Source organism: Schistocerca serialis, chromosome 7 (genome assembly GCF_023864345.2).
Source record: "Schistocerca serialis cubense isolate TAMUIC-IGC-003099 chromosome 7, iqSchSeri2.2, whole genome shotgun sequence".
NCBI classification, from domain to species: Eukaryota; Metazoa; Arthropoda; class Insecta; order Orthoptera; family Acrididae; genus Schistocerca; species Schistocerca serialis.
This window is the reverse complement of record NC_064644.1, coordinates 521,614,408-521,629,438: the sequence shown is the minus strand read 5'-3', so window position 1 is coordinate 521,629,438 and position 15,031 is coordinate 521,614,408. Positions and strand designations below refer to the sequence as shown.

General features: G+C 38.7%; 1 protein-coding gene across 15 annotated transcripts in view; it reads left to right on the top strand.

Moving 5' to 3' along the window:
- LOC126412831 (cytoplasmic dynein 1 intermediate chain-like) overlaps positions 1 to 15,031 on the top strand; it is a 190,330-nt gene that overhangs the window by 164,011 nt on the left and 11,288 nt on the right. For all 15 annotated transcript variants that reach the window (XM_050082675.1, XM_050082673.1, XM_050082677.1 and 12 more), the window contains one exon: positions 11,493 to 11,618. In XM_050082675.1, coding sequence (XP_049938632.1) covers positions 11,493 to 11,618 — 126 coding nt within the window. The remainder of the gene's footprint in view (positions 1 to 11,492; positions 11,619 to 15,031) is intronic.

Sequence of the window (15,031 nt, the reverse complement as noted above, 5' to 3'; positions counted from 1 at the left end):
ATGGAGTGAGTACAAATCTAATGGTGTGGGTTACATACATTAAAAATCAAAGCATAGCTGTTACCTCAGTGCTATAACAACTTCCTTTCTGCCATAGTTCTGCAAGTATGACAAGTCTAAGAACAGTAACACTGCAGTTTCTATATTCTAGTCAAGTTGTTCTCTCTTACTGAAGTGTGCAAGAGTGTAAGGGTAATCATGAATTACTATGATCAGTTGTTGGGGTCAGATGGCCTTCAATGATACTGAATAACAATATTCACTGTAACCTTTCAGTGATTGTATTGGTATATAATAATCAAATTCCCTGTGATTGCATAAGTAGCAGCAGTGATGCGAATCCTGGGTTATATTTGCAAATTTGTGTACTTGCTCTCCATTCTACACTAGTATAGCCTTCGTGTTTCCAAAAATGGATGCAGATGAGTTTCCAGTCAATAGGCAGGAACAGAGACTTGACACTTCAGACGTGAGAGCTGAGTCACCGAACCTAAGGGCATGATTACTTCAGAGATGTCATAGGACCTGTTGGCAAGTTTAAAGTGAGTTAATAGAGCTCACTTCTGATCACTACTCTGGAACACATGGAGAAATTTCAAACAAAATTGGCATGAATGTAATTTGTCTCAAAAATAAGGAATCAGGAAAAAACATATTATTCTGTAAGATAGCATTCCACATTCTAGATAGGTAGGTGCACAGGAGAATTGAGAAAAAGGAGCAACATAGTTGAAGTTAGATATAGTGGGAATTAATGAAGATCGTTTGAAATTACAGTGGGGATTAGTGAACTCTGGTGGCTGGAAGAACAGGAATGAATGGTGAGATATGGTCAAGGGTCAGGTCAATACAGGGTTACCAAAACAAAATCAAATAGGCATAATACAGGAGTAGATCTAATAATGAAAAAGTGAATGGGCCTGTGAGAGAACTTCTATGAATAGTGTAGTGCACACATCTTAGTATTGAAGGTAGAGGAAGCCAATCCCCCCCCAGTATTACAAGTTTATATGCCTACTAACTGTGCAGATGATGAGGATATTGAAAGAATGTATGACAAGATAAAAGGAACTCTTAAAGTAGTAAAGAGAGATGAAAATTTAGTTTTCATTGTGGCTAGAATTCAACAGTAGGGAAAGAACAAAAAGGAAAAATAGTAGGACGTCATGCACGGGGAAGAGAAATGAAAGAAGCAGGCACCAGGGGCCAAACCGCACAATAACCCTGAAAGAGTGGTTCGGTGTGGGGCGGCAGAGGGGTGAAGTGGACTGCAGTAGTCGTCATGGGGTTGTGGACCACTGCAGCTGCGGCAGGAATGGAGCCTCTCCATTGTTCCTAGGCCCCCGGTTAACATACAATACAATACAGTATGTACGTAGTTCAGGGAGGCAGTATAGAAGTTTGTAGCTGTCCTCATTTACGTGTATTGAGTTATAATTTAGAAGATAATATAAGAAGGTGAATTGATCTCACTTCTTGATTATGTGGAAGAGTGAATGATAATGAGAAGGTAATTGTCAACACCTTTATCTGCAGTTTGTAAGGAGGCAAAGTCTGAGCCAAGGCATACGGATTCAGGTTACAGACTGGCGGGACCCTGATTAATAATATGTAAAGGCAACCAAATATTCAGTAAACAACATTCATTATATGTAAAATGAGTGTTAAGCCCAAGCCAGCCTGATACACTTCAATGGGAATGCTGAAAGATGGAAAGAAAATGTAGAGGGTCTGTATGAGCAAAACAAATGGGAAGACAATATCATAGAAAGAAAAAAGGAAGTAAATGAATATCAGATGGGAGGTAAGATACTGCAAGAATAATTTACATGTGTCAAAAATGTAATTATTTCTGTATCAAAAAGAGAGATGCCAACAATGTTAATATTATTAAATCATCAGTTTAATATGTCATAGCTGTGGAATTCTAAGAATAATTAAGTACAGAAGAATGGAAAAACTTGTAGAAGTTATCTTGGGTTCTAGAGATGAGAGGAGTGCACTAGGCCATCCTGACCCTACAACTTATCTTAGAACTGGAGTGTTCACCTATCTGTGAGTATGAGCTCGCTCACACTCACACTCACGCCACAGCAGTGAGGGACCTACCAGCTCGCAGCAACTAACGGTGGGGAGGGAGGGGGGCTGGAAGTGTGGGAAGAATCAGAAGGACGTAGGCAGCTGTTGTCAGTGAGTCTATTCTGTGTTAATTCTTCATAGATGTATCACTTCATGCAGGCTTTAAGACTATTGCATTGATTATAAATGACGATGAAATGAAATGTACATTTCTTTCAATTGATGACGTGAGGAATGTGGTGCAGCTAAGTATGAAGCCTGTCATTTCTTACAATCAATGCAGACTTAAGTCAGTTTTGTTTTTAGCCAAAGTTCAGATGGCCATTACTTGTATTTTGTGACTATTTTAATCACACATTAAAAATTGAAATACTGCGTGTCAGTTAATACTGCTTATTTTGATTTTCACTAAAGCATCGATGTCTGGTGCCACTTCTGGAGCACTACTAATGTGAAGATAAGTTTTTAGATTGAAGTCTGTCATTGTAGTAAAAAATTGCTCAAACTTATTACTGTAGCTAGACATCGTACTCTAACAAGTTGTAAATTTATGTTGGTGTGTTTGACCGTCACTTCGAAGTTCCTAACCTGGCCCTTATGCTGCTTTTCATCAATGCGCGTGTGCATTTCCTTTTCTGATTAAGGTTTTGGTCAAAAGCTAATGTGTAAGTGTCTTTCCGTTGTGCCTCTCTGCAACGTAACATCTCAACCTTACAGTAAGTAGCAATCTGTTGATATTCCAACATGGAGTTCCCATTGTTAAATTTTACTTTAATTGTTTATTTGAATGTTATGTTTTGTTAGTAACTTACACACTGTAGGGCTTGCAGCATAATATATGTCAGAGTATGAATTCTATATTAAAACTGATGATAGTTAGCTGCTGAAGGGTTCATTGATTCTGTGCTGCAGGCCTATTTTGGCATTAGTGGCCTTGTGTAGTACAACTTACCATTAATATGAGCGATACTGATACTTCCTACTTCATGGTAGGTTAGAAGATGTTTGACAGTTTTACTTAATGTCTTGTACAACAAAGCAGGTGGATCCTATCCATCTGTTGTATTCTTCTTCCCCTCCCCCAATATATTCAGTATGATCTTGTATATAGAGTGTGCACAATACCTAACTTTATTATTTGTTACATTATTTTGTTTACTTATAACCCATTAACGTGACTTTTTACCAGGAAGCTGTGCTAATTACAAAATAACACTAATTTAAAACGTTGTTACCATTGTTCATTTGTAAACACTAATCTAAACCTTTGTTACCATTGATAATGTTGGAAGCTGAAGAAGTGAATTAAAATTTGTGCTGCGGCTGAGACTCGAACCCGGATCTTCTTGCTTACTAGGCAGATACGGTGACCATTACACCACCATAGCATTATGATCAACATAGCTGCACGAACTACCCAAGTCAAATACCCTCCGCAACACAAACTCCAATTCACATCTCCCCTTATATTGTCACTATTACCAGGGCTCTCCGACACTGGAATAGCACCCCAGCATTGGACGTAATGGGGAAGTGCTGTACTACATGTGATCGTATAGATCTTAAATTAAATTTCCCCTGCCGGCCGCTGTGGCCGAGCAGTTCTAGGCACTTCTGTCTGGAACCGTGTGACCGCTATGATCGCAGGTTCGAATCCTGGCTCCGGCAGGGATGTTTGTGATGTCCTTAGGTTAGTTAGGTTTAAGTAGTTCTAAGTTCTAGGGGACTGATGACCTCATATGTTAAGTCCCATGGTGCTCAGATCCATTTGAGCCATTTTTTAAATTTTCCCTCAGACATTTAAGTCTCTAATTTATCTATGATAACATTCGTTTGTATAGATATATTTGATTACTAACTTTCTGATGAAGTAGCTAAACCGTAGCAGTTATACAGCTAATATTAGCAAGATTTGTGCTCATTTGTTTCCACAGTAATTAATGTCCTTAGTTAACACATTATTAGTGGAATAGAATTCAACATTTATGCGAACCAAACAACATAATTTAATAGAGATTATTGTTCTATCTAAAAGTCCTTGATGAGAGAAATCTTAATGTACTATTAATTTTCTCAGAAACATAAATTACCACTTTTACATCTATATCTACATCTATACTCTACAAACCAATATGAGGTGCATGGCAGAGGGTATGTTCCATTTTACCAGTTACCTGCTCCATTCATGTATGAAGTGCGGGAAGAATGATTGTTTGAATGCCTGTGTGTGTGTGTGTGTGTGTGTGTGTGTGTGTGTGTGTGTGTGTGTGTGTGTGTGTGTGTGTGCGCGCGCGCGCACGTGCAGTAATTATTCAATTATTCTAATCTTATCCTCATGATGCCTGTGTGAGCAATGTGTAGGAGTTGTTGTATATCCCTAACGTAATCATTTAAAGCCTGTTCTTGAAGAATTGTTAATAGACTTTCTTGGCATAGTTTATGTATGTTTTCAAGATCTGCCATTTCAATCCCTTCACTATCTCTGACAATCTCCCCTGAATTAAACAAACCTGTAACCGTTTGTGCTGCCTTTCTCTGTATATGTTCAATATCCCCTGTTAGTCCTAACTGGTACGGGGCCCACACATTTGAGCAATATTCTAGGGTGGGTCACTCGAGTGATTTGTAAGCAATCTCTTTAGTAGACTGATTACACTTCCCCAGTATTCTACCAACAAACTGGAGTCCACCACCTGCTTCACCCACGTCCAAACCTACGTGATCATTCAATTTCATATCTCTACAAATTGTTACACCTAGGTATTTGTATGAGTTGGCCGATTCCAACAGTGACTCATTGACATTATAGTTGTCATAGGATACTACATTTTTTCATTTTTTGAAGTGCACAGTTTTACATTTCTGAACATTTAGAGTGAGTTGCCAATCTTTGCACCATGTTGAAATCTTATCAAGATCTGACTGAATAATTATGCGTTGTTGTTGTTGTTGTTGTTGTCTTCAGTCCTGAGACTGGTTTGATGCAGCTCTCCATGCTACTCTATCCTGTACAAGCTTCATCATCTCCCAGTACCTACTGCAGCCTACATCCTTCTGAATCTGCTTATTGTATTCATCTCTTGGTCTCCCTCTATGATTTTTACCCTCCATGCTGCCCTTCAACACTAAATTGGTGATCCCTCGATGCCTCAGAACATGTCCTACCAACCGATCCCTTCTTCTAGTCAAGTTGTGCCACAGACTCCTCTTCTCCCCAATTCTAATCAGTACCTCTACATTAGTTATATGATCTACCCATCTAATCTTCAGCATTCTTCTGTAGCACCACATTTCGAAAGCTTCTATTCTCTTCTTGTCCAAACTATTTATCGTCCATGTTTCACTTCCATACATGGCTACACTCCATACAAATACTTTCAGAAACAACTTCCTGACACTTAAATCTATACTCTATGTTAACAAATTTATCTTCTTTAGAAATGATTTCCTTGCCATTGCCAGTCTACATTTTATATCCTCTCTACTTCGACCATCATCAGTAATTTTGCTCCCCAAATAGCAAAACTCCTTTACTACTTTAAGTGTCTCATTTCGTAATCTAATTCCCTCAGCATCACCTGACTTAATTCGACTACATTCCATTATCCTCGTTTTGCTTTTGTTGTTGTTCATCTTATATCCTCCCTTCAAGACACTGTCCTCAGTTCAGCTGCTCTTCCAAGTCCTTTGCTGTCTCTGACCGAATTACAATGTCATCGGCAAACCTCAAAGTTTTTATTTCTTCTCCATGGATTTTAATACCTACTCTGAATTTTTATTTTGTTTCCTTTACTGCTTGCTCAATATATAGATAACATCGGGGAGAGGCTACAACCCTGTCTCACTCCCTTCCCAACCACTGCTTCCCTTTCAAACCCCTCAACTCTTATAACTGCCATCCGGTTTCTGTACAAATTGTAAATAGCTTTTCGCTCCCTGTATTTTACCCCTGCCACCTTCAGAATTTGAAAATGAGTATTCCAGTCAACATTGTCAAAAGCTTTCTCTAAGTCTACAAATGCTAGAAATGTAGGTTTGCCTTTTCTTAATCTTGCTTCTAAGATAAGTCATAGGGTCCGTATTGCCTCACGTGTTCCCAATATTTCTACGGAATCCAAACTGATCTTCCCCGATGTCGGCTTCTACCAGTTTTTCCATTCGTCTGTAAAGAATTCGCATTAGTTTTTTGCAGCCATGACTTATTAAACTGATAGTTCGGTAATTTTCACATCTGTCAACGCCTGCTTTCTTTGGGTTTGGAATTATTATATTCTTCTTGAAGTCTGAGGGTATTTCGCCTGTCTCATACATTTTACTCACCAGATGGTAGACTTTTGTCAGGACTGGCTCTCCCAAGGCTGTCAGTAGTTCTAATGGAATGTTGTCTACTCCCGGGGCCTTGTTTCTACTTAGGTCATTCAGTCCTCTATCAAACTCTTCACGCAGTATCATATCTCCCATTTCATCTTCATCTACATCCTCTACCCTTTCTATAACATTGCCCTCAAGTACATCACCCTTGTATAGTCCCTCTATAAACTCCTTCCACCTTTCTGCTTTCCCTTCTTTGCTTAGAACTGGGTTTCCATCTGAGCTCTTGATATTCATACAAGTGGTTCTCTTTTCTCCAAAGGTCTCTTTAATTTTCCTGTAGGCAGTATCTATCTTACCCCTCATGAGATAAGCCTCTACATCCTTACATTTGTCCTCTAGCCATCCCTGCTTAGCCATTTTGCACTTCCTGACAATCTCATTTTTGAGACGTTTGTATTCCTTCTTGCCTGTTTCATTTAGTGCATTTTTATATTTTCTTCTTTCATCAATTAAATTCAATACTTCTTCTGTCACCCAGGGATTTCTACTAGCCCTCGTCTTTTTACCTACTTTATCGTCTGCTGCCTTCACTACTTCATCCCTCAAAGCTACCCATTCTTCTTCTACTGTATTTCTTTCCCCCATTCTTGTCAATTGTTCCTTTATGCTCTCCGTGAAACTCTGTGCAACCTCTGGTTTTGTCAGATTATCCAGGTCCCATCTCCTTAAATTCCCACCTTTTTGCAGGTTCTTCAGTTTTAATCTACAGTTCATAACCAATAAATTGTGGTCAGAGTCCACATCTGCCCCTGGTAATGTTTTACAATTTAGAACCTGGTTCCTGAATCTCTGTCTTATCATTATATAATCTATCTAAAACCTGTCAGTATCTCCAGGCTTCTTCCATGTATAGAACCTTCTTTTATGATTCTTGAACCAAGTGTTAGCTATGATTAAGTTGCGCTCTGTGCAATATTCTACCAGGCGGCTTCCTCTTTCATTTCTTATCCCCAATCCATATTCACCTGCTACGTTTCCTTCTCTTCCTCTTCCTACTATCGAATTCCAGTCCCCCAGACTATTAAATTTGTGTCTCCCTTCACTATCTGAATAATTTCTTTTATCTCATTGTACATTTCTTTAATTTCTTCGTCATCTGCAGAGCTAGTTGGCATATAGACTTGTACTACTGTCGTAGGCGTGGGCTTCATATCTATCTTGGCCACAATAATGCATTCATTATGTTGTTTGCAGTAGCTTACCCGAACTCCTATTTTTTTATTCATTATTAAACCTACTCCTGCATTTTGTATTTATAACCCTGTATTCACCTGACCAGAAGTCTTGTTCCTCCTGCCACCGAACTTCACTAATTACCACTATATCTAACTTTAATCTATCCATTCCCCTTTTTAAATTTTCTAACCTGCCTGCCCGATTAAGGGATCTGACATTCCACACTCTGATCCGCAGAACGCCAGTTTTTCTTTCTTCTGATAACGATGTCCTCTTGAGTAGTCCCCGCCTGGAGATCCGAAAGGGGGTCTATTTTACCTCCGGAATATTTTACCCAAGAGGACGCCATCATCATTTATCCATACAGTAAAGCTGCATGCCCTCGGGAAAAATTACGGCCATAGTTTCCCCTTGCTTTCATCCATTCACAGTACCAGCACAGCAAGGCCGTTTTGGTTAGTGTTGCAAGGCCAGATCAGTCAATCATCCAGACTGTTGCCCCTGCAACTACTGAAAAGGCTGCTGCCCCTCTTCAGGAACCATATGTTTGTCTGGCCTCTCAACAGATACCCCTCCGTTGTGGTTGCACCTACGGTACGGTTATCTGTGTTGCTGAGGCACGCAAGCCTCCCCACCAACGGCAAGGTATATGGTTCATGGGGGGTGGGGGGGAGGGGGCCATTTGTGCCCAAAATGACTGGAAATGTACTGCAGATGATTTAGTATTAGTTACGAATCGCAAAATGTATCGCCTTTTTCTAAACTCTGTAACTGAGAATACATTCAGTGACTGAAGACATCATTTCAAGAGTATAATTGTGGGTCTGTTTTAAATATTCGTCTGCAACATGTGAACTGTAGGGTTACTTCAGGTTTAGGTTACTGCGCTCAGTCAGGTTTTGGGATATCTACAGAGTGTAAAATGTGGCTAGCCTTTTTTTCTGTACTGTAGTTACAGTGAATGAGAGTTGATCTAGTCATAAACCACAGGTTATTCAACAACCAAATGCAAATAAAGTTTTTAAATTGCATATCTGTTCTGAATCATATCCTCACCACCAGCTTTGCTTCCATATCTAATGGGGTGCAGCTAGCGATGGCAAATTTGTATAGGTAAATAAAGTTATGCTATACAAGGTTTTCGTAATGTATATATGGCACATCTTTGTATGGTCATTTTTTGCTGTCTTTGTTTATTGTGAAACGTTATTTATTTCATGTAATTGTGACAGTTGGTTTGAAGTTTGACAGCTGTTTCACATACTTCAAAGATGTTTACATTTATTTATATTTATCATAGATGACGTTTAGGTTGTCTGCAGTTTTGTGTAACCTATAGTTGACAACCCAAACTTCTTCTATGATAAATATAAATAAATGTATACATATAGCATCTTTGAAGTGTGTCATACAGCTGTCAAACATCAAACCAACTCTCAAAATTACTTTAAACGTATAATGTTTCACAATAGTTAAAGACAGCAAAAGACGACCACAAAAATATGCGATATGTATGGACATCAAGAAAACCTAGACATAAGTGAATCTGTCAAACATCAGTTACCACCAAGTGGGCAAGATCTATACAGTTCATATTAATTGCAGGTTGTGCTAGAAAATGGCACTAATGCTGAAATAAGCCTATAATACAGAATCAATAAACCTTGTAGCAGCTAAATGGAATTAATTTTTATATTCTACACTGAAGTGACGAAAGTCATGCGATAGCGATATGCACATACAGATGGCGATAGTATCGCATACACAAGGTATAAAAAGGCAGCACATTGGCATAGCTGTTATTTGTACTTGGATAATGCATGTGGAAAGGTTTCCAGTGTGATTGTGGTCTCACATCAGGAATTAGCAAACTTTGAATGCAAAATGGTAGTTGGAGCTAGACGTATGGGACATTCCATTCCAAAAATTGTTAGGGAATTCAATATTCTGAGATCCATAGTGTCTACAGTACACCAAGAATACCAAATTTCAGGCATTACCTCTCACCACAGACAATGCAGTGGCAAACTGCCTTCATTTAATGACTGAGCACAGTGGCATTTGCATTGAGTTTTCAGTGCTGACATAAGCAACACTGCATGAAATGAGCATAGAAAACAGTGTGGGATGTATGACTAATGTATCCAGTAGGAAAATGTGGCAAAATTCGGCATTAATGGGCTATGGCAGCAGGCAACTGACGCAAGTGACTTTGCTGAGAGCATGACATCGCCTAGAGAGATTTTCCTGGGCTCATGACTATATCATTTGGAGCCTAGACAGCTTGAAAACCATGGCCTGGTCAAATGAATCTCAGTTTCATTTGATAAGAGCTGGTCGCGGGGTTGAAGTGGAGTGGAGACAACACTAAGCTGTGGACCCAAATTGTCAACAAAGCACCTTGCAAGCTGGGTGGTGGCTCCGTAATAATGTGAGCTTTCTTAACAGCGAATGAACTGGATCCCCTCATCCATCTGAACCGACCATTAACCGTTTGCAGCCATTCATGTCACTGAACAATGATGGAATTTTTATGAATGACAATGTGCCATGTCATAGGGCCCAATTCAAGTGAATGATTTGGCCACCTAGATCATCCAGCATGAATCCCATCAAACATTTGTGGGACGTTGTATTTTGTTTGAAAAGAGGGGAATAATATCCAGAAATATTTAGGAGGAAGCATGGTTTTTTGTACATTTTTTGGGGAGTGTTTGTTATAAGAGTCACAGAGACCAGTGGGTACTTTGAAGAACAATTTTGTGTACACAGTTGAAAATATAACATTTATCTATCAACTCTGTTGTCACTTTCTTTGCATCAGATTGAAATGCAAGACAAACCAATTTAGTTATTGTGGCAGAAAAAAAATTGTTGTAAAGCTTCAACTTTCATTGGTTACATCACTTATCATTACTAATCATTAACCATGTTTGTGTGATTTTAAGAGTTTGTGGAGCAGTTTAGTCTCTGTATTCTGTGTGAGACTGTGGCCAAGTTTGTGTCAAACATGCATGCTGCCATTGCTGTAATGCACAATAAGTGTCTCTTCACACAGCAAAGGGGGCAATTTTTGTTTTCATTTTCCAATACAGCATTGCCATGTTCAGGGGCTGTCACATGTAAAGGACAAGAATCTAGCTTTTAAGAAGCAGTACAATGGAAGATTGCATCTGTACACTCGATGTATTGTTCATTTTTATCAGTAAATGAAAATACAAAATGTGGTTTGCAGAAATTAATTACAATAAATTTAACTAAATGGATAATAATCATGTAAACATTTTCCTGTTGTGACAATGTAACATGTACGGTTTGTCTTTTTTCCTTATGTTCAATAACTGCATGTCTAATTAGCATTTACTGCTTATTTCCTCCTTTTTAATTCAATTAGTTAAAGGAAATGAAATATTGTATGGCATTACTGGCCAGGAAACGCCATCCGGGGTTGTTGACCTCCTAGTCCAAGTCTGTCTGAAGCCACTTCGGTGACTTGAAATTCAATGATGATGAAATGATGTTGAGGACAATACAACACTGAGTCACTGGATAAAATCTCCAACAGTGCTGGGAGTTGAATCCTGGCCTCCCACCTGGCAGTCAGGCACACTGGCCACCCAGCTGTGTAGACAGACCATTATTTAAAATTACGATGCATGACTAACAAATTTATGTACTGAGGACCTCTTGTTTTTTTGGAATACAGTATGACAGTTGATGCATTTAGTGGTGTAGTATGAACCCTTGAGTCAGTTTTCAGTTTGAGCTGCTGGAAACTTTTCTGAATTGGACTAGACTGATTCACAACTATTTACAGTATTGCTGTGAAGTAAAGAATAACTTTCTTTTTGCTCTTTCTGCAGGTACCCACAGCCAGTATTACAGTAGATGGAAATCCTGCTCTCAATCGTGTTTCTTGGACTCCATCTGGTTTGCATGTAACTGTTGGTGATGATATGGGAAAAATTTGGGTTTTTGATGTTGGTGAGGTAGGTATTTTGCAACATTTCTTTAAAACTTTGTTTGTAATTTAGGTTGTAGCTGCTCTCTCTCCTAAATAGAGGTCTTCTTGTACACCTCCCCCAGACAACAACATCCAGTGTCATAGTAAATGAGAGAGGGGGGGGGGGGGGGGGATAGGTAGGTAGGTATAACAACTAGGAGAAGAATAATAGCTCAAGAGCTAGGGTGCTTTTCTGGGTTTTTAAGTTTAGTTACATGTAACCAACCAGTCATCTGCAATTGAGTAGTTGACTGGCATAATTCTAATACAGCATTATCCCTCTTCCATATATCAGGAAGTAACATTTTCTTCCACTTTACGTCATTTTTCTATCGGTTCTGCAGTCACTCTTATGGTCATAATGTTAATTCACATTCCCTGTTGTGTTAACACAATTATAAACTTTCCACCATTTATGCTTAAAGAAACAATATTGATGGGTTAACCTATGTACATGGCATAATATGATGGCAAGGCTTCCTTGAATCCTAGGCTGTCTAGTTCTGAATCAGTAGAACTCAAACTCATTACAAGTGGAAACAATTCAGGCTGCTACTGCTTTCCCTCTTAACACTGGCAACTTAATAATAGCTATACTATGTGTAGCAGTGTTCATTGCCATGTTAATGCTAGCGAACTAACCGTTGTGTTGAATGTAAGTCCAATCAGAAGGAAACTTAGCAATGATAGACAAGCAATGCTAGCACCTCTTCCGGACAGCATTCGAAGAAGTTTGAACCATTTCACGTCAGGTGCCCTTGTTGAGATACATGAGGTTTGTTGGGAAGTAGTGTTGTGAGAAATAAAATAACTCTAATTTGCAGGGAGATGTTATGAAGTCATGTAGGGAGTAAAATTACTGGGTGATTCCCTGCCCCCTCCTCCTTCACAAACTCCTTTGCTGTTGCTTTTGTCCATCGCGTTAATAACCTGCCTTGTATTGTGTGTGCAATTCAATGCCCTACTCTTTTAAGAAGAAGCTGAAGTGCTTCTTTCTGTCATCCCCATTAAGTTTCCACAAAAATTAACTTATATGACCAATTTTCCATCTGTCAAATAGTAAAGCCAATGCTCCTATCTTCTCCCAGTTATGCTTCTCTCCATTTCCCTTCCTCCAAGTCACACTGCCTTCTCTTCCCCTTATATTCATTAACTGTGAGTTAGCCCATTTCTCTCTCTCTCTCTCTCTCTCTCTCTCTCTCTCTCTCTCTCTCTCTCTCTCTCTCTCTCCCCCCCCCCCCCCTCCCCATCTTCCACCCTTTTGTCATGTCCATTGCTCCTATCTCTCATAATTAAAAACGTACTTTGCCATAATTTCTAATTATTGTTGTACTTATGTACTAATAGAAACTGTGTGCATGTGTGAGGGGGGAGGGGTGGGGGGGGGCGCAATTTTTATAAGAATAATGGAAATTGCTGGATGGAACAATATGTAAAATAAGGGAAAAATAAACACTTGTTCTATGGAGCATAGAAACACATAACATAAAACAGTACTGACCCAAGATTTCGAGCTCTTACAGACCCTTGAGTGTACGTTTGGGTGTCTTTGTTATTGTGTGTGAGAATTTGTGTACTTTTACTATAAAAGAGCAAGAGTTTGAAAGCCTGTCCTGATACATGTTATGTCGAATACCTTGTTAGATATGAGAGAGGCCTGATGGCCCTAATCTTGCCAAGTTAAATAAATAAATATGTAGGCACCATATGTCAGAGTCTTCTAACTGCATTGGATTTCTGCTAAATTTTTGCCAAATACAGCTGTGAATATAAGAAAGAAATATATTTCTGCAATGTAAGAAAAGATAGATTGCCATTTAATGTAAAGAAGACACGTCAAGTTGCAGAGAGGCACGATCAAAAGACACGCATGTGAAGCTTCCAGCCACAGCTTTCATCAGTAAAGACACACACACACACACACACACACACACACACACACACACACACACACACACAAAGCAAGCACACCTCATGCACACATTACCGCCAACTCCAACATATGAAACCAGAATGCAACGTCATGGGGGATGTAAGTAGCGATCTTATCTTTTACTACATTGTTGGTATTCCTACCTGGAGTTTGCATTGTTTCAAATATATTTCTGCTATAGACGTAACATCAAAACTTTGGAATATATTTATGAACTAGAAAACAAGTTAGAAAAGTATTCCGCCGAAGAAATTGAAATAAGTTAACAATTCTGAATTGTTTTGGAAGAAAAGTGGAAACTATAACATGTTTGTTAAATATGAAATACATATAAAACAGAGGGTTTCCAATTAAAGGTCAATACAATTACTAAAATGGCTGATGTTTTATGAAATATGTATTTAAAAAGTAATTCTCCACCATTACATTTTCAAGTTCTTAGAAAAGTGTAAAAGGACTTTCACTTATTATTTCTGTATTCTCATTAATATATGATTTTCATCATAAGTAATTTGAATATAAGTGGCTTCAATATATATTACAAACAGAAGGTATGGAGCTTGGCCAGCTTTCGAAATGCACTTCCTTTTTCTAGCATGTAGTAAAAACATGCACACAGACACCCACACAGTCACTCACACGCCTGTTGCCATACATTGTGCTGAGCACATTGTAGCCAAGCTCCATACCTCTTGTTTTTGTGCCTATCCGCGATGCAGTGCTTCTGCCTTTTGGTGAGTCATCTCCTTTATGCCTAAACCATTCATGATTTTCAACCAGAACTTGCGAATGTTTTTGTTGAAGTAGATAAAATGTATTGCCAATGAATAATGATAAATTACCTTTATAACAAGAACAGGGGCTTCTTTTTTCTGTCGAGTCACCAACTCTTCGTAGATCTATAACTTTCGTAACATATGTCTTAACCATACAGTTTGCCTTTAGGTTGATACTATGACCTTACTTAGCCCTTAATTTACCATTATCAAGTAAACATCACATAACAAAAGTTCCAACAGCGGATTCTTTTTTGTACTGGAACTCAGTCCTTAGACTGTCCAGACAATGGGATAAGGAACAGAACAGATTCAGAAACATCAATATGTTAAAAAGGTAGTGCTGGAGAGAGTCCAGGGATGAGTAAGTTGACTGCACAGAACAAAAAAGATGATGATAAAGTGCAATCCATAATCTCAAGAAATTCTGTTTCTGGTGAATATGTTAAATATAATGAACAGTTTTATATGTTGCCTCCCATATTTACATCTCTCCTATAAATGAGTTTTCCTCAGATACAAAGAGACCGAACAGCTGGGCAGTATTTATCTTTAAGAGGTAAAATTCCAGTATGTCAGTAGACATATTTAAAAGAATACTACAGCACACGAGGTCATCCATTATACACACAGTATTGTTATACTAGATCTTTGTTTCTCCTTATCCTCGCAACAGATGAGTCACTTTCT